The sequence below is a fragment of the Aplidium turbinatum genome, chromosome 18 (genome assembly GCF_918807975.1).
Source record: "Aplidium turbinatum chromosome 18, kaAplTurb1.1, whole genome shotgun sequence".
Taxonomy (NCBI): domain Eukaryota; kingdom Metazoa; phylum Chordata; class Ascidiacea; order Aplousobranchia; family Polyclinidae; genus Aplidium; species Aplidium turbinatum.
The window spans coordinates 13,458,911-13,486,159 of record NC_137489.1 but is presented as its reverse complement, the minus strand read 5'-3'; the positions used below and the strand labels follow the sequence as shown (position 1 = coordinate 13,486,159).

The window sequence follows — 27,249 nt, the reverse complement described above, 5'->3', positions numbered from 1 at the left end:
ATTATATAGCTCCTGCAAAGGTAAAAAAATCTTCTGATGAAATTTTTGCAGGACCCTTAAAGAACGTAGCATTTCATTTTCAATAGAATTACGCCGTTGGAAAGCGAATTATTTTTTAAAAGGAATCTTTTAAGTCCGTTCATGCCGTTTTGCCTGATTCGCCATAACCGCTGAAGCTATTTGATATTCCTGAATGACTTTCTTGTCTAAGAAGAGCGTCACTGCACCAGGGGATTTCCTTGGATTTGTTCGGAAACCGCCTTTTTAGCTCCATACTTGAATGAGTCGATGAAATAAGTCGTTTGATGGTTGCATGAGGACCCTACAAAAGTTTCATATTAATACTGTCAGAAGTTATGAGGTCACTTGACTTCTTTAAAATCTGTTTTTTCACAAATATATATTTTTTGTAATTGGTGTTTTACAAAGCCAACAACTAAAGTAAATTGATAAACACAGTGCGTCCATTGATATATGAAATATGGCTTTAGTAAAACACCAAACGTAAAATATGTTCGTGAGATCAAATATTTCGAGTGGTCTCATAATAGAAAAAATGGATGTCAGTAAAAACAAGGTTATGGATAAGGCCTGACATAATTCACCTGCAATTTATCGCTTTTTTTTCACAAAATTAATTGCTCAGGTCATTTGGTGAGGTTTACATTATTCGAACCACCTTAAAAATCTAATATACTTTTCCCTAAAACATAATACATCAGCTTTGTATTTATAATCACAGGACATGTAAAAAAAGTTTTCAAAACTAACTTACAAAAGTTACACTTGTGGAATTTGGTAAATTGGGAACTTCTGTAAGGTCTGGTAAGCTTCGCCTTTTGAATCTTCTTGGGCTTTTCAATTCCGAGTCCCAAAATTTCAACTTGCAGTTTGAACAGCAATTGCATTCGCCATACATCGCAAAGCATGCGGAAGAAAGAATTTGTCTCTGATCGGAAGAGACCTCTATTCTTGGAATCGAGAGCTCCTGAGGTTTGACAGCACTTTTTGACATTTCTGGGCTGTTTTGTCTGTTCCCTGATCGTTGTCTCATGAGTTCAAATTGAGAATGAAGCGAAAATCTTCCAGCTGAATATAAATTAAAAATACCGTAAATTAATTAAATATTAATTATGAAGTAAATGCCAATATGTGTTTTCCATGTCGGAATGATTGTGAATGTAAAAGGGCAAAGAATCACTTTAAACAGAGCCAGTAAAGCATGTTAAAAAAGTACTGTGTAGAAGATCTTAGACTAATTTACTGATGGCTCTAGCAAGTGACTTACTGAAGACAATTCCAAAAGCCTTTCAGTTTCAAACACAAGCATACATTAGAATGAGGTTATTCTGCAACATCTTTGTGCTTAACTGTTTCTATGACATCGCCAGATTTTAAATAAACGAAAACGAATTGCTGGATTGGAAATTCCTAATTTTTTTTCTTGATTAAGGTTCATCTACGAATTTACAACATCACGTAAAACGGAGTTACAACAGAGACAGCTGCCACACTTGGTTTTGCGCAATTGCAACTGTACACTGTATCAGTAAAATACAATACCTTGGTACAAGTGACAACTCACCAGACAACTCCATGACCATTTTCTGAGTGTTCTTGTCTGGACGAAACAAGATAATGTAAAGTTTTGGTCCAAACAATGCGAGAATGATGATGAGTCCGTTCAAGGACAGGCCAAAGCAAAACACAGAGTCCCGTACAACGATATTGTAACTTGTCACGGCAATGTACGTAGCAAGCTGAAATATGATGATGCTGATTAAGAAAAGAAGAAACCAACCCTGCTGGAATAAGGTTTGATTTGTAATAGAAATGTTGCACATAAGTTACTCCATTTCAACTGTGAATCAAATCTAAAGACAGTATAGGTTATACGGGACGCGCAACTCCGCTGTTCCGGCAATATTAGAAAGGTCAATTGCCAATTTAACATTGTTTTACGCTTTGTTACTGGCTTGCTTTCAACTAAAAACCTTTAAAACTTTAATTACTTTAAAACCAACTTCACTCGCCGTATATAACCCAGAAAAACTTCCTTATTTTGTAAATCAGAAACAAACGAAACCCTTCTAGTGTTGCGGATAAGTCAAAAGCGGATACAATTTTGCATGTCTATGATCTACAATCCTTAATCAAACCTTTTATCAATCTTTTAACGTTTATTTTATTTTTTTTTTTCAATCAGCATAATTTTTGATCTGAGCTTTATTTGATTAGATTAGGTTGATTAGCAATCAAATGAATGTTGCAATGCAGATATGCTTACAACAGAATATTCTCATCTCACCTGAGCCAACCATATCACGAAGGTTGTATAGACTACAAATCCAATGTGTTTTGCTTCGTTGAAACCGACAGGTACTTTACGAATCTTTACAGCAAAGATGATACAAACGAGTAAAAGGACTATCGGGTACGACAAGCCCACCAGAAGCCGAAAAGATGCAAGTCCTTTGCAGTCAATGAAAAGTACAGTATTCTGGAAGAAAAAGTATGAGAATAATCAGGCTAAATGACAGCAAGTAAGAAGTTTTTTGACTTTCGGTATCTACTGTAGGCAATACTCGATAAATGCTAAGGCTGTTTAAAGCAAGCATATTTTGAAAAGTGTACAACGGAGACTATGTATTCCTGCGGTAACAAAATAAAATCTCGAATGAAAAGTTTTGTTACTTTTGATTAGTTTTGAAATCCATGCAGCAAAATATCCCAAACGCAAAGGGAAAAATTTTGCAATAATTTCATTTTCATAAAAGCACGTTATTACTATCAAAAGAGCGAAATCTTCGTTTTTGTTAGTTATTGCGTATAGTAGAAAAAACGTTACAACCTAACAAAAAATGATGACAACACACCTATGGATAAAATGATGGCAACTTGCCTATTAGACCGCTTCAAAAAAACCGACTTTTGAATTTTTTAAGTCTTACCCCCCAAAAAGTTTCCAGTTACTACAAAAACACCTTGTGTGAATTAATTTTCAAAAATATTAATGTTTAGGGGTTCTCCTGCCCTCCGAAATTTTGGCTTTTTTAACGAAAAATGTCCAACTTCAGATGGCTGTATCTCAAAAACTTTTCATGCAAACATATAATATAAGTGTTGGGGTTCATTTTCATCAGCATGGTGAGAACTGTTGGTTGGAACAGAGTAACAGTTCAAAATATCTACTTTTTCAATATTCGATTTTATAAATTTTATCACAATTTTTTAAGAAATGGTTATTTTTGATAATTTCTCAATTATTAGTCTATATTTTGTGGCCACTGTCACAAACACAGAAATGTTGATTAACTCTATAAAAGTCCAATAGTCCATATGATGCAGCTAATTGTGCATGATCATACCTGGTCTCCTTCAACCCAATGAAGAAGAACAGGAAATAAAACTGATTTTGTAGAAACACAAAAAGAGGGATACAGTTACTCAAGTAAGACTTGAGGAAGAATTTAAAAAATTTTTCGAGGACTTGTTTGATATTGCTCATGCTAATGTATTAAGCATGATGACAATTGAGGAAGATAAAGCTTTTCTCTTGGCCCAGCGGGAAAAGGAAGTCGTGGATGTATGGGTAAACTTGTTGCAACTATTCTGCAAAAGCAAAGAAGACGTTGCTCTGCGTTACAAAATGAAAGTAAGCGACGTCGAGTAGCGCTTGAAACTGCTGATGAATCTCAGGCAGTGACTATTCTAGAGGACAGCCGTTCAACTGCTGAAGAAATCAGCCTCCGATGATAAAGATGAAGCTGGTCCATCTTCTCGGGTACCCCATATAAGAAGGAAGAAAGAAGAATGAAGGAAAGAAATAATATCAGCGAATCTGTCAGAAAGGCTTGACCGTGCAAATGTGTCGGATCGAGCTGCTATGTTTGTAGTTAGTGAAACTGCAAAGAGCCTTGGTTGCAATATGCAGGAGTTCACCTTGAGTGCATCCAACATACGGCGCAATAGGCGTAAACATAGGGAGACGTTTTCAAAAGAAATTTTAAAGAACTTGTCTTCCAACTCACCTCTAACTGTACACTGTGACGGAAAACTCCTTCCAGATTTAACTGGGGACAATAATGTTGATTGTCTTCCCATTCTTGTATCTTTTGACGGAGAATCACAATTACTGTAGGTACTAAAGCTTCCATCCAGAACAGGCAAAGCTCAAAGTCAGGCAGTACCATACGGTAGTTGATGCACTTGTTGAAGCCATTTGCTTTGACACTACAAGCTCCAACAGACCAACACTGGCCGCATAAATGGTGCTTGTGTAAATATCAAATAAATGCTTGGTAAAGATTTGTTATACTTTGCGTGTCAACATCACATACAGGAACTTATTTAAAGAAGTGATGACACCACCTTCTGCACTAGAGATCCAGCTCTTCAAACGTTTTAAAGTGAAGTGGAATTTCATAAATCAAGAAAAGTGGGAAGATGCTTCTACGGATGATGTTGCAGATAATGGTGTAAAGGACATTAAGGAAGAGCTAATAGAGTTCCTCAACAAAGCATTGACCATGAAATCGCAACCCCGTAATGATTATCGGGAGGTTGTGGAGTTAGCATTGCTAATTCTTGGAGCTCTATCATCTCAAGAAACCCGGTTTCGAGCCCCTGGTGCTAACCATCATGCACGGTGGATGGCTAAAGTTATTTATACATTCAAGGTATGGATGTTCCGGGGCCAGTTTCCTTTGACGTCCAGTGAAGAGAAAGGACTGCGTGATCTCTGCATTTTCTCTTCCTGCATTTATGTCAAAGCGTGGGTTACTACTCCACTTGCAGTGAAAGCACCAAATAATGATCTATTCCTTCTGAAAAGTTTGAAGGGTTATGCAACCACTAATAAGGCGATTTCTGTGGTGACGACAGAGAAGATGGCTCACCAATGGTTTCAGAAGAGTTGATTGGTCTTTCCCTTTTTAACGAGGATGTCTTACAAAACAACAAGTACCAGATGGTAAAAGCAATGTTCCATAATGATAACAAAGAGGGCCCAGCAAAAAGAGTTACTGTGGCATTAGACAGCATCGACAGCAAAACATTGCAAACCTTTGCTACTTCTAATACACAATCACTGTTCCAAAAACTGAAGATTCCAGATTCTTTTCTTCAGCTGCCAGCAACACAGTGGGAAGGAAATGAAGATTACCAGACTGCCAGAGCTTTCTGCAAGTCACTTGTTGTAATAAATGACCATGCAGAAAGAGGCGTTGCCCTTGTGCAAAGCTTTTCTGGGCACTTGACAAAGGATCAGCTACAATATCTTTTGCAAGTTGTTTCTCGTCACCGCAAGGACTTTCCCCAGCCAGTTAAAAACACCTTAACTGGGCAGCAATGAGTGGTTGGTCACCATGAAACCCCTGTTCTAAACAGATAATACCCACTTTTGGGGTGAGGGACCCATTACGACCTTGTGTGTATACTGTTGAGAGATCTGAATTCTGTTAAGCAACCAATTTCACACAGGTGAATTTGTAAAATTCAATTTTTTAAACTCAATCCTTTCCATATTACGATAAACGAAAAAAAAAAAAATCGAAAATATTTTTAATATAAATTTTGCCTTGTTTGACTTTCTCTACTTTTAGTGCTCACCATGCTGATGAAAATGAACCCCAACACTTATGTTTGCATGAAAATTTTTTGAGATACAGCCATCTGAAGTTTGACATTTTTCGTTAATAAAGCCAAAATTTCGGGGGGGTAGGGGAACCCCTAAACATTAATATTTTTTAAAAATATTTCACACAAGGTGTTTTTATAGTAAATGGAAACTTTTTGGGGGGTAAGACTTAAAAGTTTCCGAAAAAAAATTTTTTGGGCTGTTTCTGAAGCGGTCTATTGCCTATTCGTGATGACATTGAGTATAGCCTATGGCCAGCTAAAGCTATAATCAGGTGCACAAGTGCATGGTATTAAATACAAATAGTCTTACGAGTACAAAAAGTTTCATAAGAATAGTTGTAACTTTTGTTTGAAGCAAATGCATAAAACATCGATTTGTTGATCAAAAATTTCGAAAGTAGCCTGGCGTTGAAGCCATATTGTTTTTGGAGCATTGTATCCACTATTCAGATCACAGTTCAAATTTTGACGCAAACTGTACCCACATGTGTATTTATCAAAGCAGCTTTCTTCAGTATATGTAAGAAGTATTGCAAATAAGTAACTAAAAGTAACCTCAGCCATTACCTTGCTTCTTTGCTCTTTCGGTCCGGTATTCGGTCGGTTCGTTACCTGCGGCTGAGAAAATGCAAACCAAACTCCAATAACGAATAGTTCAGCTAGTGTTAGTATTAAAGCAATGAAGACCTGAAAAAATTCTTTGTTATATGCATTTTAATAGAAGCATTCTGAGATCTGATGAACAGCATAGCCCATACAACAAATAGAATCAAAGAACTATTACAGAAAACATGTAACAACGGCCAACAGTACTGTACGAGTGTACGGTATACATTGATGCTTTTTTCAACTGTGTGACGAAAACACTGCTAAAGAGCCTAAAGCCAACTTAATTGAATAAATTGTACACTTTTCAAATAAACACATTATAGCTTACTGGAAATGTAGGCTGCACAAAAAATAAAAGTAAAAAATATATATAAGTTGCTTTAAAAAAGATAGCCTGCCCCTGAAGCAGGAAGAATCAAACACTTCTACTAGGTAGAGCTTTTAAATTTTAGAAATGCCGAACAAAAGAACTTTTCGACTTATGTTAAACGAACCATCTGCATAATCGCTAAAATTTCACATTTTATGGAACATTACCAACCTGAGGCATTGGTTGAAGCAAGCGCTTATATCCTCGGACCATATTTTTTCCCAAAGTGTTGAATACTAGAGAGATTCTGACCGTTTTTACCAAAACACTTGAATAAACTAACGCAAAGCTCATACCGACACCAAGACGTCTGCGAACATAAGATAATAGTGCTATTTTTGTAGTAAAGTTGTTTTTTTCAGTTTAGGGTAAGGAACATGATTAAGTGCCCCCTTTGGATCTGCTACTGCATCGAGGTATGTTTTGTGAAAACGTTTTTCGCAAAGGGAATTACTTAGGCCTATTTTTGTTTTGTTGATTGAAACAGCTCAATGTCTTTGACTACCGTTTGGTGAAGTCTGCTGGAGCTAACGACATAGAAAAAACACTCTCGCATTTCTACAGCAGGTATTGCAGAGTTCTTCAGTTTACAATCAGCTATTTTATGACCTTTATTCCTGAAAAAGCAGCTTTTTCACACAACATAAGAAAATGGATTACAAAGGGTAATCAAAATTAGATCGACAAAGCGGTATTTACATTTTTACCATTGCTATATAAACTGAATGCTGAAAAGTTTGGGTGTTCATCAGGACAATTATCGTTTCTAGCACTAGTTGCTACGTTCATCAGATGAACGTAGCAACTAGTGCTAGAAACGATTGCTATATAATGTAGAAATCGTATTTTTAAGACAAAAGAACCTACGTTTTTCTTTCACAGAGAAACAATAGCCTAAAATTGTTTTATACTTTACTGTTCCCGACAATTATTCACCAAATCAAACGTCATATAAAACCGTTATGGTCTACTTAACCTAGCTGGCATCTTACGTCATGGAAATTGCTAGAAAATGTCCAAATATTGCACCATCGGTCGTAAGACCTGATGAAATATTGCATTAGCCGCTTGAACACCTGTTTGAATGACTTCATAATTGTCTTTCATTATTGCGTCACAGTTACTGTCTACGTGCATTTGAGATATCGCAAATTATTCTAGTCATTCGTAAAATTGTTTGTTGGAAGTCAGTCGCAAGTTTAACTGTTTGCTTGGTGCTTGCTAACTGGACAAATTTTCCGTCTTTTATCCAAGTAATCTGTTCTGTAGTGACAGTTTTAGAGGCGTACGGTGTTGCGTTCCATTTTCGATAGCCGCGGGCTAATTTTACAGGAATACACTTTTTGAATAGACGTTTCGAGGAGTGTTTCTTTTTCGGTCATTACATGCAGACGAACGGATCCGGGAACTTTATGTTACAATTTTCCCACGAAGAGATTATGGTTTACCGCTGTGACCACTTACCTTAAAGAGCATATTAAGATAGTAGGTTGAAAGCAAAATAGAAATGGAATGGTGTAAATGAAAAATAAACCGATCAGAATCATCACAGATAGTTCTCTCCCGGAAGCTCGTACCACCGGTGTATTCCAAGCAAACCAATAAGCTGCCGCTGTGATCACTGTTGCCACAATTCCGCAGCAGCTGACAAAGGCAACGGCGTAAGCTGCTGGCTCATCGAATGAAAGAAATTCCACAGTAATGTTTTTGCATTCATTGCTGCAAAGTAGGTACCGGTATGCATCTCTTGTATTGCAGTAGTAGCGTGCTTCAGCATTTGTTGACTGTTATTTTTAAACTTAGGTTTTATTGTTTTTTTTATAGGTTTTATATTAAACAGATGCAAAACAATAAACAGCCTTGGTGCGTTTAAACAGTTTCTTTGCAGAAAGTATCGCTCACATAACTTTAATACAGACTTGTATTTATTACATTACTTTATTGTTTTGTTGCGTTATGTAGGCTATTTTTTAGTTTTTAATTTTGAAGTGCCACGAACAGCAGTTGTTCAAATATCTAACAACGACTAAATGTACTGTACAGCATAGCCTACAGCCGAAAACCTTGGCAATTTTTGTTTTTCTTTTATAATAATGGCGTAGTGTTGCTTGGTTTGCTGTTGAGTCTAAGGTTCTATGAAACAAGAAGTAAGTTTTAAAGTCTGAACGTTCTGAAAATTGAATGAGGCTGTTCACCAGGCATTAAATTAAATGATACGAGATGTTCTACTGGTGCAAATTAAGCTAAACTATCACAAGATGTATACAGTGACAATTTGCTTTCTTAAATGAAATTGGTGTAAAAGTCGCTTTGAAACCTTTCTTGACAATAAGTAAATTTTTGCCATCTTTAAAAGACCCCTTGAATCAAAGCGAAATCTCAGGTTTAGTGTACCAAGTTTCTTGTGATGATTGCAATTTAATTTATGTTGGCCAAACAAAACGAGATCTCAAATCTCGCATTAATGAACACAAAAGAGCTTTCAAATATCAACGCCCTGAACATTCCGCTCCTTGCATGCATGCCATAACTTCAGATCATAAAATAACTTGGAGCAATTCTAAAATTCTAAAAGTTGAAAGTGATTATAAAAAGCGAATGTTTTCTGAAAGTTGGTTCATCAATCAAAAGCCTCATGTAATGAATCGCAATGATGGCATCTCTTTTCCCGCTATCTACAAAAAACTATTGTAAGTGCTGATTTGACGTTTTTTTAAATTGGTTTCATGCTGATTGTAAAACTGTGCAGTAGTGCGTACAAAACTCGGTTCATGACTCATACCGTTCACTCTTCTATCTTGTTGTTATTTAAGTTTCTTGTTGATCGCAATTAAGTCCCCCTTTTTCTAACTTATTTCAAACTTTGCGCGCGATAAGTTTTTGTCCAGAAGTTGAATTTTCATTTTGCATGTTTAGTTGTTTTCAGCAATATGTCCTGTGTTTTGCCATGCTAGACAGGTAGTCACTACCTGGTCTAGCCCCCTGAAGAAGTCAGTCGTGTCTGATTGACGAAACGTCGGAATAAAAGCAGATTGTCACTGTATACATCTTGTGATAGTTTAGCTTAATTTGCACCAGTAGAACATCTCGTATCATCTGAACGTTCTATTAATAACCAGTAAATTAGTTATAGTTGTTTATTGCCCTGCAAAAGTTATAGGCCACTCTGTGCAGCCCACACAAAAGAAACTTTGCCTACTTTTCAGCATATTGATTTTCTTCGCACTGCACGCATTTCTCGTCATTTATGTCATTCATCCCAGAGTAATTTCTTAAGACAATGCCATTGGGGCCACAATCATCGCAGGTCCAACAGCAACGGTTATTCTAAAATTACAAAATAAAAGCAAATCTCTTATATTAGGTGTGTAGTCCTTTCGAGTTGAGCTATAAGGAAAAAAACATGTCACGGTCTTCGGTCTACCTGGGTTCATCTATTTTAAATTTCTGCTTTGATAGAGAAAATCTGCATTCGGATTAGAGCAGGGGCGGAACTAGAAAGTAACCATAGGGGGGCGGGGGCTAACTTCAACAAAACACAATGATGTGTAGGTCCATATTTATCCGACTTTGAAAATACATCGTGACTTTTTCTGTGTTTTAGGAGAGGGGATTGCACCAATTTCATCTTGCCCTGAGTCCGCCACTGGATTAGAGAACACGTTTTCCAATATGCATATGAGCCTATTTGTAGTTGACTTCATGTCTTCAATGTGGGGTAAAATACCACATAGCTCAACTATTTTATCAAACAAGTAATGTGGGAAATAAACTTCTTGTTATTGCACGATCTACAATGTTTTTAAAGTGATTCTAAATCTTAGCACGAAATTAAAAGCAAAAGTTCCGTTTCAGCAGAGAACGGGAAATGATGCTTGAAAACGGTTTGATGCTGCTCGATTTCGGAAAGCTTGCTGCAATCAAGAAGTCAACTGAATGACAAAGTGTCACAGTGTAATTGTGAGATCAGGCGCCTTATAGTAACCTGAATAAATTCTCTGATTTCAAATATCTCGCACTGCTCAGAGCATCTTGAAGTGAAATTTTTTTGTCCTAACAATGGCACTGTGTAATCCATTTCACCATTCTCTGAAATTGAAAATGCATAGGTCAGCTATATGTAAACTCAAGAGAAAATGTGTAATTACAAATTAAACAAACTAATAAATGACTAAATGAGTTTAACGTTTGCACAATTTGTATTATAGTTTTTTTTGTTAAAATCAAAATGTTTGTTTTGGTCTGAGCTGCATCTACATGTTTGTTATTACTTTATTAGGGTTGCTTAAAAGGATTTTTTGGCAAAATAATCTTTTTCCACAAATACTGAATGAAAATGTGACGTCACTAATCCTCATTGTAAATTTAACAAAAATGATTTAAAACAAACTAAAATCACGGCAAGAAATGTTTGCAGTTAAGACACCTTTCGTGTTATGTAAAAAAAATTTTAATTTTGTTTTGTCTCGAGCACTTGCAGCTTTATGATAAATAAATAAATAAATTATTTTTTTTAAACGTAAGTCTTGCTACGAGGCCACACACTGTAAGTTTTACTTTGGTTTCTTCATTTTGACAGCTTCTTGTATTTCTTTGTTGTTTTAAGCTCACAACGAAACGACATTGCTTGGGTTTCAAATCTTGTTTTGGTTTAAAAATAAATTATATTCTTCACTAAGAATATAAATTTAAAACGAAACCGTAAGAGCATCAACGCTTTCGACTTCGTATAAAAGAAACACAATTTCATGTGGAAACACCGTTTGCAATACTTCTGTTACAGCAGCTGTAGAGGTTCAACTGCAGAGGAGTTGGGGTAGTTAGACTAGCCTACCTTCCGATGTCGTTCACAACCGCTGAGCACTCTCCTCTCGGTGTCGGGAATAAGTAACCCTACGGACTGAACGAATGTGTTCGGACAATAAAGAGAACTCATTAAAAATAAGGCAGTTGATTGAAATTCAAGAGATCTCAACGTTAGAGCATAGAAAGAAGCCCAAATTGTTTGACAAACAAACAAATAACAGCTGTAGTTGTTAGCCAGGTTGTGACATTTATGTAAAAAAGTGAATTTGGTTAGCTGGGCATACAAAAGAGGTAGAGCATTATTTAAATAAAAACCTTCTTGCCATGTTTTTAATTGCTATAAATTTATCAACTCACCAAAATGGCTGTCCGAAAACCTGGCTATCTCCTGCCAATAGCCCTTGTAATCTTTATTAAACTTCAATAAGCTGTAGACAGCAGGCCCATCCAAGTGCTGATCGAAAAGTCGGGTATTGTTCAGGTCTCCGACGCAAGTAACATTTCTCAAATAGTTCGAAAAGGTTTGTCCTGTCATCTCTGTAAACTGAAAGTACAAATAATGCTAACTCAGACTTCATAAAAACAGAGAGAGACTGTTCACCAGGCATTTTATAATAAAAGTAATTTGCGTTCTTCTGGTGACTATTTACTAGGTTACCTCCTGATGTTAAAGATGATAACTAGCTTTTGTATTTCCGACGTTTCAGACTTCATAGTTACACAGAACCACAAAAAAAAAAGATTAATAGCCTACATAAACAGCACTGAATCCCAGTTTTATGACAAGCAGAAGAGAAAGCATAACATTTATCATTAAAAAGTTTATGATTTTAAACAGACTACTTTTAGCTAGTTTTTGCAGCAAAAAGTTCATTGCAACTTATGAAACTTCATTTTGACAGTTTTACAATTTTGAAAACAAATTAACCTCTTAAGCACAGCTTTCTTTTGTAGTTTAGAACTGAGGTCGATGATCTATGTTTTACCGCCTCAATATATTTATTACCTGTAGGGCCTACCTAGGCTAGATGTAAATTTTAGTCTACAAACCGGAGTTATTTTCAGCCAAAGCAACTAAAAGCTCAATAGAAATTTGTAATTTTATAATCGCAGCCTCCAGTCTTCATTTAAAGCTTTAGTTGTTCGACCCAGAGTTTGTCTTTCCGTCGAATGGAAAATTGGTTACCCTAAGTTATATAGCAAGTCTACCTGGTGGATGAAAAGCTATTTTTCTCCTTGAAAACAATTTAATCGTGATCTGTGTTCAGTTAGCTTAGATTTAAACCATGAATAAACTGATTTAACTTATGCAAAAAACAAAAAGCAGGAACAAAATCATAAGACCCGTACATCATCGGCTTTGCAAGTCAATGTTGTTGCATTAAATGTGTTATTGCTGCATATAACTTACTTCATGACATTCACTGATCCGTATCGAATTATTGCACACGTCATCCTTAGCGTTTCTCAAAGCCTGAGCAAACGCGTAGACTGCAGCATCAGCGTATGTACCCAACCGTGTCAACTTGACGTGATCAGGGAGAGTGAGATTGTCATCACATGATGGAAGAGAAGTTTCTGTTACATTCTGTCAACAGCAAGATAGTTTCATTGTTTCAAAGTGAAGACAAAAGTACTGAAGTTGTTAAGACAAAACTTACCTTCCATGAGCATTTATGCAGCTGAGAAAGATAGTCAGCATAGTAAGGGTTGTTGAGCTTTGCATCTTTAAAGGTTTGATGGCGAATGTAAGATTCAAAGTTGACGTTTAAAGGACTAGAGGGCAGATATCCAGCGATAACAATAGCACCTTCTAATGCTTCCAAGATGTCTTCAGCAGCAATTGAACTATGAAGATATTGAAGCAATCAAATGAAGTTTTGCTAGGTTATGTGTGATATATAACATGGTTGCCCTATCCCCAACTCTTTGGTCGTCATTCGGCAAGCATAAAATTTAAATAAATAAAACTCCTAGTCTCGGCCACTGTCTGGAACCTGATCAAAGACAGAACGTCTTGGACTGACAAAAATGTTCATACAAAGAAGAAACTAATTAAACAGCCATGTTGATGTCACTTTGATGTTAATAAACCATCTGTAACATGCAGCATCTAAAAATATATTATGGCGCATTTCCTGATTCACAACACATGCTCGCACAAAATGCACCCCATCATGGAGAAGTCTATAAGGATATGGGTATAGGCTAACTGTACCAGAAATAAAAGATCAAATATTTTTAAGTCACAAAAGTAATCTAGCTAAATTGTTCAGTAGTTTCTACTAAATTCAAATCATGTTTTAAGATAGTCGCTCTTTCTTAATGTTGATAGTAAAATTTTGCTCAATTATAACTGACCTGTCAGAATAAGCTGAAATGTTTATTCTCAGGTCGTGCCATCCGTCCGCTCCAATCCATTGAAATCGTTTCGAAGCTCCCTGTTTGATGACTTCTTTTAAAAGTTTCACTAGGCTGTATTCCGGTGCAAATACTATTACCACTGCAATACAAAGAGTACATAACTTTCTTTGGTTTGTAAATCTTGCCAGCTACATATGATCAGCAGCGTTGACAGGGGAGTCCAAAGGGTTTTGAACCCAGGGCCGGGTTGATTTTATGGACCTGTCATCTTTTCAAGGGGCCCAGGAACTTATCGGAACCACTACTTATTCTTTGGATACCTAATTACTATGCGTTTTTCTTGGAGGTGTCTTGATTTGGGGAACAAGGATCTCATTGGTACCGGGTCCAAATTATCCTCTCCTACCTGCAAATGGTGGTAGGCTACTGTATTTTAAAAACTAAATTAAAAGTACAAAAACGAAGTTGCTTTTGCAAGGTCAGCTGATTTTAGGCTTGAATATTTTGTTAACGCAGTTTCCGAAAAAAGCTTGACACAAGGCTTGGCGGCGACTGAAGTTGTGATCCAAAACGAATTAAATACAAATTAGTTTATCTTTTGTCTCATATAGGTCGGGCCACTTCAGATTGGCACTACTTTCTTAAGCGCATTGCATAGCCAGTAGCGTAAGCTACAATCCCACGCAAAGTGGTCAGCAGGGGGAAAAGAATAAAGCAAATGCCATCATCACAACATGAGAAGGAAATATACTTCAAATCTCAAAATATGTGTCACAATCAATAGGTATAGCCCAAACGGCAGGTTACATTATATGTTCTTGAACAACTGCGCTATTTTGATTGTGTAATTCCATTAAGGTGTTTCGTCGATTACTGTAGCCTACTATAGTAACCTTTAATTACGCAATCTTTTATTCCGAAACTTGCTTTTAGAAGATTTTGTGTTTGTGCTATTTTCGAAACGTCTTTGACTTGTTGACCAGAAGAATGAGTTTTTATGATGTACTGTTACCATAGTTTCTAGAAACTTCTGGTCAAAGCAAATCTGTTATAAATGGCCTTATGATTTGAGTATGACATATAGTGTTGTGTATTATGGGGATTAGAAGTTGAGAAGCCGTAATGAAAAGTATGTTGAAGATAGTTGTGGAGTTCTACAGTAGCTGATATTCAATAGTTTGTAAAAGTAGAAGTTATTGACGGTTGTAAAATTGTTGTTGCAAGTAGCATCGTATGCCTATTTTGAATTCGACGAAGAAGTTTGTTGTATTTCTGGAGGCAATCCACACTCTCAAAAGTAGAACTATTCGACATTTAGTTGATTGTTTAACGTTTGATATCCCAATAAACTACGTCATCAATCTTTCCAAAGTCTTTTTAGGAGTAAGAGATAGAGAGAACTGTGACATCGATAAAATGTTTGAAAGCACAATTCACACATTCAGTGTCGAAAAGCACAGTCCATTGTTTGTTGCTAGTATAGCAAGCCAGTCAAAAGCGGGTATGGTTCTGGATGAAGAACAGAAACTATCTATGACATCACAAAACAAAATGAATTGTTGATACTATACTAAAACAGTCGTCGGCTTCATGTTTCCAAACTTAACTTTTTTATGCAGCATGTTTTTAATTCAGTAGATGGTTGGAGATTTTTTTCTGATCCTTTTTAGTTTAGATTTAGATATAAAGGGAATTTTCTTAACGTCATGCTTTGAAATATCTGTCATTCCGTATTTCCTACTTCTTTAGCATTAGAAAACTTCCGGGTTGGTGTGTTATAAATTGTTTCAACGCTGGTGTTAGAATATTTTTTTATTTTGGCAAATGACTTTGGTTTGGAATTTCAGGATTGCCTTTGACAAATATTTCTACACATCGTTTTAAAGCCACAAAAAACTTTCATACACCGACTTTGAAAATACTTTAATTTAAAACATTTTTTGCTATAAATGATCCCCGTTTATCTGGTAACAATAATAACGTATTTTATCGAATGTTTTTCTGTAAAACCTTTTCCGCATCATTTTCCAACTGAAAAAGTACAAATTAATCAAATTTTGGAAGTTGAAAAATAATTCCTAGTTATAGCAATTTCACAATTGTCACAAAATTTGTTGATATGTTTTTGTATCATCTGCCAAAGTTATGACATAGCTTACTTGCTCAAGTTTACTTTCCTCTAATGAAAATTAAAATTAAATCTTGTATTCTTGAGAAGTAGTCTACCTAAATCCTTTTTTACAATCCCTCAATAAATTCAGCAAGCTAAGCTCCAGTTATCGGACACTCCTCTCTTTAAGAGTGCTAGCATGCACACTGCACAGCTGTTTCAAATTTTCACTGGTTTGTGATCCTGAATATGTCTCATACCGAGTTTCGAATAATCACTTTGAGATAACAATAATTTTCATCGGGTTTGCTCCATTAATAGTTTAGCATACGATAAACAATTTAATTATAATTTACTTTCTAAATGTTTATTCAAATATTGTTTCAAAAATGTAAGACATAAACGTTTTCCAAACCTTTTGCCTTATCAGCATTTATTAGTCTTTTTACGTATCCTTCCCAATCCTTATCTTCAGCATCACGCTCCAGTTTTACCGATGCAGCGAGACAAACACTAATGGAGCTACTTTGAATATTGTTTGAGAAAGTTCGAAAAGCATTGTTTCCTACAAATGAACATAGCAGTGAAAATTACAGACGCCAAGCATGGGAGTTGTCAGTCTGCTTTGGTGACTACAATTTTTATCGCTAATTGTTTAGCGGTTTGAATTGTGAAAGTCGAATCTCAGAAGTATAAAAGTAGAGTAAAAGGTGCTACTGTAGATTTAAGTTAAGTTATAGCGTATGTATAATTTCATATTTATTTTTAAAATACCATTTGTACTGCTTGTTTAAATATAGAGTGGAGCAGGAGCGTGATCCGTGCAGCATACACGTAGATCAGAACACGGACTCCTTACTTTGTACAGTCAATCAACCCAAGAAAAACTACACTTAAATAAACAAATTTTTATACACGTTTAACTTGCAGTTACACGTAAGATAGTACAATAATTCACTTTGTTTGCACTTTTTCTCACAGTATTGTATGATTTTTCCTACAGCAGCCTATAGCAGGTAATAAACTCTTTGTGAATATGCACATAAGCTACTTTAAACTTTGCTTACAACTGCTTGCTAATTGAGTATGTTGCTACGATTCATTCAATTGATACTGAGAAACAAATGCAATATTTTTTGCTGAACATCTTACTTACCATAGTGTTCATCCTCGTATACAAAGGAAACATACGTCCAGTCGTTTTGCTCCAGAAGATGAATAATTGCACGTATCTAGTTCATGAAATGTTAGAATAAATTTGAAGTGCAGCTACAAGTTTTATGCAATGCACAATATTTGCTGTACTTTAGGCTAGTTTAGTCATAAAAATACAAATGAGCTTTTCGCCAGTTTAAATTTCACAAGCAACTTTTTCTTGCCAATTATGGTAAAAGGGTCTTATTTATTTTGTACGGTATATAAAACACTTGCCTCTGATGCAGAAGTGAGAAAATGGACTTATCCTATACGCTGCTGGTTGCATTTTCGTATTTGTAATATAATTGAGCAAAATGATGTAATGCCTGATATTAGACATGGCTCAACATCATAACGCTGATGATCAGTTTTGAGAAGGCTAACATCTTTTAACATCGAACGAAAAACCAAGCTTGTCTGGTTTGTATTATAGAAGCAAAGATTTCTCAAAACTGTAAAGAAAATTATTATTGATACTTCTAAGGGTCTTGCACAGTCGAAAAATATTGCATCAACCAATTCCTTATTTCAAACCATAATGCAAATATCAAATCATCAAACCATGTAATTGTCAGGTGGCACTGTCCTAAAAAAGTAGGGGAATCTCTTTTTGTCACTCAAAACTGAAGAGGTGGCTCCGTAACTGATCTGCAAGAAAAAGCAAGAACCTTTTGTTGCCGTGTTCATTGTTTTCCAGAAGTTTTTGGTATCGGTAAATAAAATAATGGTTTATATTAACACAAATAAGAATGGAAAATCTTAGGTCTACAGCTTTTGATTATCCAGAATCTAAATTTATGCAACACAAATAGGTTGTATAAAGTCTGCCTGAAGCTTTGTAGTGTTTATGCTTAACTCTTTACTGTTAGTGGTGGGATGGAACAGCGGATAAGATGCGTGAAGCTTCCGTTTATTATTGGTGTTTGTGAATTTGTCCATTCATTAGGTGCCACTGAATGGAGAGCTTTCCTTGAAATGTGTTGATCAAGTGCACACTCCGAGCATTGAACCATCGCTGTGTGACCTTGAAGTTTCTTCGTTTATACAGGAAAGTAACCAAATGCACTATCGAGGCGGGCGTCCCTCGATGCTTGGATCAACGTGGAAACCTTTTTTTTTAATTTTTTCCATACATTTTAAGTATGGCTTTACTTATCATTTTTATGCTTATTTGTTCTGTGTAAGCCTATAGATTTCTTTGTTTAGACTTTAGAGAATATAGGCTGAAGTTGATTGCATGATAGCCTATACTATTTCCGATAGTGAAACAATCTTTTACCTGTGGAACGTGAAAAAGTCCGAGCAACTTTGCAACGGTAACAGAAACTGTACTTGAATCTGACCCAATCATCCCCCAATATTTCTTCGACGATCCTCCTTGCAATTGACACCAGTTCAAAAAAGTCTGAAACAGTATCACAGCAGTGTGTGAGGCCAAGACATTTTTATCTGGACTCTCAAACAGTAAGCAATCTTATTATAAAGATGCAACAAATTTTATGAAATGGCCTACGTTTTAGCCTCAGAGAATTGTCATTGATGTCTCTTTGACGTTGTCTGTTTGACTACGTCACTGTCAAAGGTTAATTGAAAACAATTGAAGGGTTTTGCTTTGTATGTCAAAGTTATTAGTTATTTGAGACCGTAAGTTTAAAATATGAAAGTTTTTTTTTCGACAACTTGTTTCTTGTTTGCAAAGGAAAATTAAAGATTATAACTAGGGCAACCAAAAGTCAATAAAGTCAAAATTTTTCTGCCTTGTTCAAAGTTTATAAAACGTCCACAAACTAAATTTCAGGCTGACACGAAAAGAAGTTTCAAAGTTATTAAGTAAAAAAAAAGTCAAAATTCATGGTTAGGTCAAAATTTTCTTTTAATGTAGTTTTTCTTCTCTCTATTGATATTTTATTAAAAGCTACACAGATACTGATTTTTTGTTGCAATTTCTGTTGCTATTCTGACGTAATAATCGATTTGTTGCAATTTCTGAGGTAATAATCTTGTTTCGCCCACTACTCACGATTGAATATTAGCCAACTACCCTGCTGTTGATGAGTTGGTTGCCAGGGTTAAAGCAGTGACCATTAAAAACAGGTCAAGAAGAGCTAGTTTTACTTCACTTGGCCAACCTCCACAGCCAAATGTAACTAGATGGGCCCTTGGTTGAAAGCTGCTTTCTATTATTCAATAAGTCTACCAGAAGTAAGGAATATTGTGAAAGACTTCCATGATGGTGGTGTCTTGCTGCGGCGTGCTCAAGATGCTGTAAAAGCTCCCAATTTAGCTACTCACCTTGTAGAAATAGAGGAGCAGTACAGCGCACTGTTCGATTCAATTCAGAAGATGGAAGACAGCCGATACACCATTCAAGAAGCTTACCAGAAAATGAGGTCCCTTAACTTTGGTGTTGATGGCTGCCGAATTGGAAAATATATTCAAGCAAGAATCTCAAGGAATGACATCAAGTGCATTGTGAAAATGGGACGAGATGATATTTCACCACATTTTTATAGCCTGCTGAGGAACTCCCACGCAACTTCTGTATTTCTCTATTTTAAGAAAAATTTTGGCGAGAGACAGGAACTTCAAAGGCGATAATGTGAAACATTACTTGATGTTGAAGTATAATAGTGCAAAACCCTCTCAGTAATTTCGGGATATTTAAAGACACTCCATATTTATCTTTTGCAGTTTTTCGAGTGACTTTCATTATACCTGTTCGCTGTTCGTTAGATGTGGTGTCCTTGAGTCTTCCACATTTTTCTCATATTTCATTAAAAAAGAAAATATCTTTACCTAACGCTTTGATTTCTAATATACTTTGTATTTCGCATTTGGTTGCAAACGCAGAAAGCTATTGGTCAAAATTATTTCAAAATTTGTAACTTATAAAGTCAAAATTTCAAGTTTTTAGGTCAAAAAATTGGTTGCCCTAATTATAACGTTCACATTTCAAGGCAAAGGCTACTCAAAGAAAGTTTACGAAAGTTTAGAAGAAACTTTACTTTGTTGTTTGACATTGTAAACCTTGCTAGAATGCGCAAACTGATGGTTTCAAAATACTTTTGTAATTTTATAAGGCTACTCAGGTTGTAAATAATAAGTTGAGCATTTCTTGCTGCTTCCATTTGATGAAAATTAATTTGTGGAGATTCGAGTTAAGAAACTCTTCCTAACTCTGAAGCTGACACAAGCATTTAGGTTTTTTGAAAATGCCAGGATATAGGCTACAGACCAATAATAATCAAGTTTGAAACATGAACAAATATCAAAAAAAGAAAAGAAAATTTAACACTAAAAAGTTGACAAGGTAAGAAAAGGGCAGAAGTAGAAATGTGTAAATAATTAAAGAGCTTTGCACTTGTTTGTGTGTTTTCTTTTGACGTTATCTGTTGTTTGTGACAACTCTGTTATTTTAGAACTGTAGCCTACATTCTTAATTTATTAAGTTTTAGTTTGATCAATTATGCAAGTCAACACAAAGCCTACAAGCCTAGTTTAGATTATTCTTGTGGGAAAGAACATAATAGCTTTACAAGTAATTTACATTAGTCTCTGCTTGCAATAAGCGTAAGTTGCTTGCGCAGAAAGTGGCGATTTTGCTGTTTGAAAATAAGTTATAATGAATGGGCTACTATTTACATAACTAAAACATCATCAGTACCAGTAAGAACTTTTTTTGAAATAAAAATTTAATCACTGAATTTACTTTCTAGTTTGAATTTAAAACAACCAGAAAGGTTATGGCCTCGTAAAAAGCAATTATTTATAAAGTCAGATTATAAATTTCTTTTATCATTATAATTCTATTAATTGATAAGAGTGAACCACTTCGGTTGACCACAATAGTTAAACTTTTATAGTTAAGCCATCACATGTTCAAGACAAGGCAACTGCAGTTTGACGATTAGGAAATCTCAGTTGACACACCAAAACTAAAAAAACACGTTAAGCTACATTTTTAACCGCTTTCGCGTTTATCAGCCCTCTATCACCTCGTTGGTAAGTTAGTAGTAACAATGCAATCGCATCAACGTTAAATTTCGTTTTTTTTTTGTCTTTTTTTATAAATAGGTATAATGGTCTGATACTTTAGCATTTTCATTCATAGATGTAGGGTGTCAATATTTTGTATTTTGATCATAGCCCTTTCCCAATGAACAACTTTAAAGCAACAATGATAAATCAAGTCCTTTTCAAAACTTAACAAATATATTACCACGTTCAAGCCCCTCGTATCTATCCAGCAGTCCTTCTCCTGTTCAAGAACTAGTTCCATACCTTCAAGCAATGGGTGATCGTTTGCTTTGCTAATTGCGTGAAGAACCCTGGCTTGTTGCTAAAACATTACAAATACAATGAATGAAAATGGAAAATAAATTTCATATTTATGCAGCCTATCACATACGTTGATTGATTATGGAAATATTTTTTTACGACTGAAAAAAGTAATTTCTGCAAACAAGTCTTAGAATAGCTGAAGCTTGAAAGTTGTTGACGATAACCTGCAATTTTTGCGTAACTGCACGTGCTGAGAGCTGAATGGTCGTGGTGTGAGATTTTCATACAACTGCAAAATGTTTTGTAGCCTATTGTCTTCTGCTCAATGAGATGGTGCAATATCGGTTTATTTTTAGGTTTATGATTTCTTTCAATGTAAAATAGCCTATTATATCTCAAAATTTTAAAAATAACGTTGTTTTTTAATAGCCTACTGTAGGCCTATCTCTTTGCTACAAATTAGGAAAACTATAAACTACATAGACTAATTTACTAATAGTTGAGTTAATGTGTGATATATTTTGTCGTTCTTTTGTCAGTTAGCCTACGTGTTATCTTTTGAGTGAATAAGCAGCAGCACAAAAGCGCGTTACCAGATGACAAGTTGTCCTTATCACAAGTATTACCAAACTATATGAAAGTCAGTGGTAGGCTATTGCCCACAGGAGCAGAGTGATGAAACCGCCCTTTGACAAACAACAATAAAAACCGAATCTGTTTTTTGTTTACATTTTGCTGTAAAATTTGTGTGGTGTGTTCATGGCCACTACGTGTAACTTACTTTCTGACACTAACGTCCAGTCACACCACTTGCGAGAGGGTCGATTTTGTTTGCTGAGTTTTTAAGCCGAGTAGGCAAATTGCTCACAGACAATCGAGGAGGAAATTAATTTTGTTTATTGGCTACCAACATCTGACCGCAGCAACAAAACCAACTGAAAGATCTTGGCTATTTTGCAAACAATTTTAGGTGACAATTTTAGGTGACAATTTTAGGTGACTATTTTAGATTTTAGGTGACTATCATAAAAGATTCTTCCAATTTTCCTTGCTATACTATGCATTGGTATTACAAAACTATCAACATAATCAACTTACATTTCTTTGCACACAAAAGTATGTAGTTTAACTGTGCGCTCTGTTTTGAATTTCTAATAAAGATAATGTTGGCAGAAAAATAAGACGATTGGAAATTAAGAAACGAAAGCGAGGAAGGCCAAAAGGACGACTAAGAGATTGTATAGCAAGACCTTGAAGCAGTAGGAGTGAAAGAAGAAGATGCTTCTGACAGAGTGATGTGGAGGATTGCAATCTGCATTAGCGATCGCACTTGAAGTGGAAATAAAGCCCGAGAAAGAAGAAGAAAAAAGAAAGGAGAAAAAGAATAGAAGATGAAAAAATAAAACAGTGGAAAAAATTAACTCGAAAAAGTGAAAAATACGATTTCACGTGTTGATGTTTTCACCTTAACAAAATCAAACTAATCCGCAGTAGCCGAATTTTTCAATTAACCAAATAAAAAGCGATGCAGCAGCAGAGAAAATTTAAAGGCAAGTGCATCGTGCAACTTGCATTTCCGCACCGAAACCATATCCGCCAACATACGGGCTTGTGCAAAGACAATCAACTAACAGCATGCTGCGTTCCCGGAATAAAAATACTTTTAACAATTTATTGCGTTCACACTAAAACAGTAAACACATGTTTCGCATGTTTAGCGGGCTATAAGTATAGGATTGGTCAACAGTAAAATGAAACGTAATGATTTCTTCGAAAATTTGAGATCATGCGTGTGTATGCGCATCATTGCTGAACGGTTGTGAGATTGTTCATAGATCACTGTATACAGATTGAATTGACTCATATCACACACAAAATTCCAGCTTTTAGACTATGTGGTTTTGCACTTTCAAGTCGTGATGCATTTGTTAGTTAAGTTTTTCACCTTGTAAACAAATAAACGGCAAGATAGATCGTCGCTAGTTCAAACTGTGTGTGCTTAAGCAATGTATCTCAGGGACAGCTCTCTCTGAATCGAATAGTTTACAGGCAACTACATAAAATAGGTACTTCAATAATAGGAAACCTCCCTCTGTCAATCACGCTGAGCAGACTTGCCACAGCGATTTAAAACCTCTGCAAGTCTACAAGTAGGTTACACGAAACAGCCAGGATAAAGCTTCCAAAAAGTTTTTTTCAATTCAAGGATAAAACTCTCACAATCAATCAATTAGCCTACAAAGTGTATGCAATTTTACAAAAATATGCTTCTTATCGATCCAGTATCGGCTTTAGTTTTAAAGCCCTCGTCCATACTCGTCTTGTCTACACGAATCAACTAGTGTTTAAAGTAAACTTAATAGAATCTCATGTTTCAATGTCATTTCTGATTACAACACAATCTGCATAACATCGCTCAAAGTTAAACAAATGTGTTAGGCCTGCATGCGTTTAAGTTGTAGCCTACACTGATGTTATGTAACAACGACACTTTGCGACAGTCAAATGCAACTTTTGTTTTTTCTGTTAAAATTGTCAACTCATTGCATTTAAAAAAACTAAAAAATGATAACCATTATTAATTGAAAAATGAAATCAAGTCTTTAATCATAGGCAAAAGTTAGTCATTTTGTGTTGAAATTGTTAAAATAGAAATGGGCGCAAAATAAAACATGATTGTTTATATTATTATTGACTTATTTCCTTTCGTGATCAAGTTTTGTTAAACTAGTCATCTTACTCAATGCTCACCTGAATAGAATAAGAAAAAATTTCATTTTCAGAGCAACTTTCATTGGCGTTGTTATATATGGCAAACAATCCTCTTAAGTAGATTTTATACTTTCCGTTGTCAGACTTTGAAAATTCCACTTTCCTTTCAAACTGTTGCGAGCTGTGGGAACTTGAATGAGAAGCTCCAGACCAGCTGCATTGTGCAAGCAAAATAATAAATATTCTTAAACTAATGATGCAAAGTTTCTTTGATGGAGTCATCTCAAATCTCCGGTACCAAAAATATAAAAACAACAATATGAAACTCAATAATTCATCTGCAAACAAAACAGATACCGGTAAAAAGTTACAGCAACCGGGAAATATCTTAAAACGCTTTTGCTGTCGCACTGCCAAAGAATAAAAGTCTCCTGCAAAAAATCCCTAAGGAAAAAATAGCTAGATTTCGTTTTAAAAAATTTCAACCAACATTAACGACACCCCTTGATGTTTGTTAGTTTGAGCTACTTTGCTATTCCTGCTAACACTCATGAAAAATTAATGTTCTGTCGTTGCGTTTAAATTAAAAATAAACTAAGAGTATCAGATTGTTAAAAAATAATGCCATCGCTAGAACAGTGGCAAAGGTCTAAAGCAAAACCAACATTTAGTTTTCTTAAAATTAGTTGTTTTTTCATTGATTCAATGCAACGTATGCAAGACGTGTTTTTATTTTCTTTCTGTTTGGCGCAAAACATTTTTTTTTTTTAAAAGGATAAAACAGCCAATTTGAAAAGGACAGATTTTTCTGGCATTGTAGACGTAGTTAACGAGACCTGTAGTTTTTTGAGTTTGCCCTAATGATAGGCCTACTGGTACGCTAATAGCCTACGTTCATATCTTGTAAACAACTAATGATAAAAAATTCTCCAGAACAAAAGAAACTTCTCTGAAAAATGACAATTCAATCATGCACAGCGTCTTTTTGAACGGCTGAGCTGCACAATGTATTTAAAAGCTGAGACACTGTTTGGGACAAAACAGTCACTCTACCAACATGCAGCTCCATAATACATTTTTAATCTAATGGAAGACTACACGACAAAACGATCAAAATAGTGAAACAGCTTGCTATTTGTAGTTGATATTTTCAAAGCCAAGTCATGCGTCAACCTGTTTCTGCAAGGATAGTAAATTAATGAAATGTTGTTGTGCAATTGCGGACAGTGTAAGTGCACCAGAAATAATATATGCATAGTTTGTGGTCTATGGTAGATATTGCAGCAACTTTCCTTGTGCGATACAATGTTAGGAGTGTATTTGATGTCATTTTGTTTCTGGGCATAAAAATCGCTCTTTTACGGCCATCTGGAAATTGAAACTTTAAAATGTAGATTAAGTTATTGCCAAATATTGTCTCGTCATCAAAAAACGTCTTTCTAGTGTCATGGTTTGTAAAAGGTGAATTGGGCCTATATTTTACTAGTAGGCCAATATTATTTTTTTATAAGTTATACTTTGAGATTTAATAAATTGTTCATCCGAAGAGTTGCTTTTTTGTATTTGATGCTTTTATCTGCAAGCATACGAGAGAAGTTTTTCCAAACTTAAATTTATAAACTTAAACTTAAGATCTCTTCTGGGGAAAAATAATTGTTTATTAGATCGACCATGTTTATAGAAAGTGATACTGTGTAGAAATTACGTTTTCAAGATAGCCTACGTATAAATTCTGCATTTTCTTCTACCAAGCTCGAGAAATTGCTCCTTAAATTGTTTGTAAAAATTAACTAGTAGGACTTCATTGATATTAAAGCTACACTGATTGGAGTAAAAATTGCATTAGCTGACAATACGCTTGTCTAAGGTCCTACATCAGTAGTGTTTGTAATTGTCTTTTTCATATTTATCAAGGTTTTGCAAAAGCAAGTAAATAGTGTTTTCAACAAAATAGCCCAAAATTACAAGATGCTAATTGTTCAACATAATTTTGCCCTTGCGCAAAGGAAGATATGTTAGTTTTTGCTTGGCAATGACGGTGTTGGTTCAAACTAGCGTTGCTAAATCTATAACTATATTTAAAAAATTGTTTTATCAATGCTGGTTAACTCAATATCTATGATCGAAGCGTTGCATAAACACTGGTGAAATGTATTTATAAGATCTGTGATATGTATTTCTGCCTTAAAGTAAAATTAGCATAAACCACAACCCTACACTTGGTGTTTGAAGTAGCCTATACTAATGCTATGAAAATTTTAGCTTAAACCGCATAAAAAGGTTTTGTGTTAGTACACTCAGGGGGGTAGAAGGGGCAGATGCCCCTTCTGCCTTCAAATTTTCTCTAGATGGCGGCAATGGTGCCCTTTTAAGGTCATGTAAGCTACTGTACATTTTACAATATATCAATTTCTGCTATTTGCTCTCTGATGAACTTAAAGATCTGCAGGTGCGCACCAAACTTTACAACAAGCAACGACGATTTTGCCAATAACGAAGATTGGCTACGATATGTGAGGTTCTAAACAAGCAACAAAGACTGTCTTTCGGGAATGCACAAACTTTTGCGCATTTATCGAACAATCGAGCCCGTCCGCCTCGGCTCGTATCGGTCAATGCTGAACGCAGTTTTAGCGCCATGAGGCGAGTAAAAACGTGGCTTCGTACCACAATGACAGACAACAGTTTAAACAACCGAATGTTTGCGACTATTCACAAACAGGTGATGGACACCATTGACTTAGAAGCTATTGCAAATGAGTTCATTCGAGCAACCGACGCGCGTAAAATGTACTTCAGATTGGTTTGATATTTGTCTATACAGTATACAAATTATCTCGTGGACACATTTTATACTTTTCAGCAGATTGTGACGCTATGAACGTGAAATTTATCTTTCGTTTCTTCTTGTTCAAGCTATTTCAATATATTTCATTCATTTATCTGCATCTGTCTCACATTTTCACTTATATGGCTAGTAGGGGGAAAACGATTAACGAACTGCCCAGCATTATCGCTATATCTTATCTTAAAACTTAAAAAAAAAAACTGGCCTTTCAGCAAAAAAATGCCCTTTTTTCATAATTGTACCTCCAGTCAAAAATCGTTCCGGCGCCCCTGAGTACACTGTAAGTTACAATATAACCTAGCCTACATGTGG

The 27,249-nt window shown here is 35.5% G+C and overlaps 1 protein-coding gene across 1 annotated transcript; it reads right to left on the bottom strand.

Moving 5' to 3' along the window:
• Positions 1–139: 139 nt before the first annotated feature.
• Positions 140–24,371, bottom strand: LOC145787197 (metabotropic glutamate receptor 3-like). Its single transcript, XM_082598920.1, has 19 exons — positions 24,129–24,371; positions 21,316–21,435; positions 18,376–18,501; positions 17,658–17,744; positions 17,056–17,131; positions 16,315–16,464; positions 13,787–13,928; positions 13,087–13,273; positions 12,837–13,013; positions 11,783–11,969; positions 10,605–10,708; positions 9,819–9,946; positions 8,084–8,338; positions 6,791–6,929; positions 6,208–6,327; positions 2,309–2,500; positions 1,586–1,760; positions 776–1,089; positions 140–322 (listed from the first exon to the last, which is right to left on the bottom strand). The coding sequence occupies exons 1-19, from the start codon at positions 24,369–24,371 to the stop codon at positions 140–142; spliced, it is 3,105 nt and encodes a 1,034-aa protein (XP_082455046.1).
• Positions 24,372–27,249: the final 2,878 nt, after the last annotated feature.

What these genes read in the sequence shown, in the direction of transcription:
- LOC145787197 (XM_082598920.1), bottom strand. Translation starts at nt 24,371, where the DNA reads ATGACTCCATCAAAGAAACTTTGCATCATTAGTTTAAGAATATTTATT. An exon ending in ATACGAGGATGAACACTATG is followed by an intron (nt 16,465 to 17,055) that starts GTAAGTAAGATG and finishes GTTCATTTGTAG; the next exon opens with GAAACAATGCTTTTCGAACT. An exon ending in ATTCCACAAGTGTAACTTTT is followed by an intron (nt 323 to 775) that starts GTAAGTTAGTTT and finishes AAACTTTTGTAG; the next exon opens with GGTCCTCATGCAACCATCAA.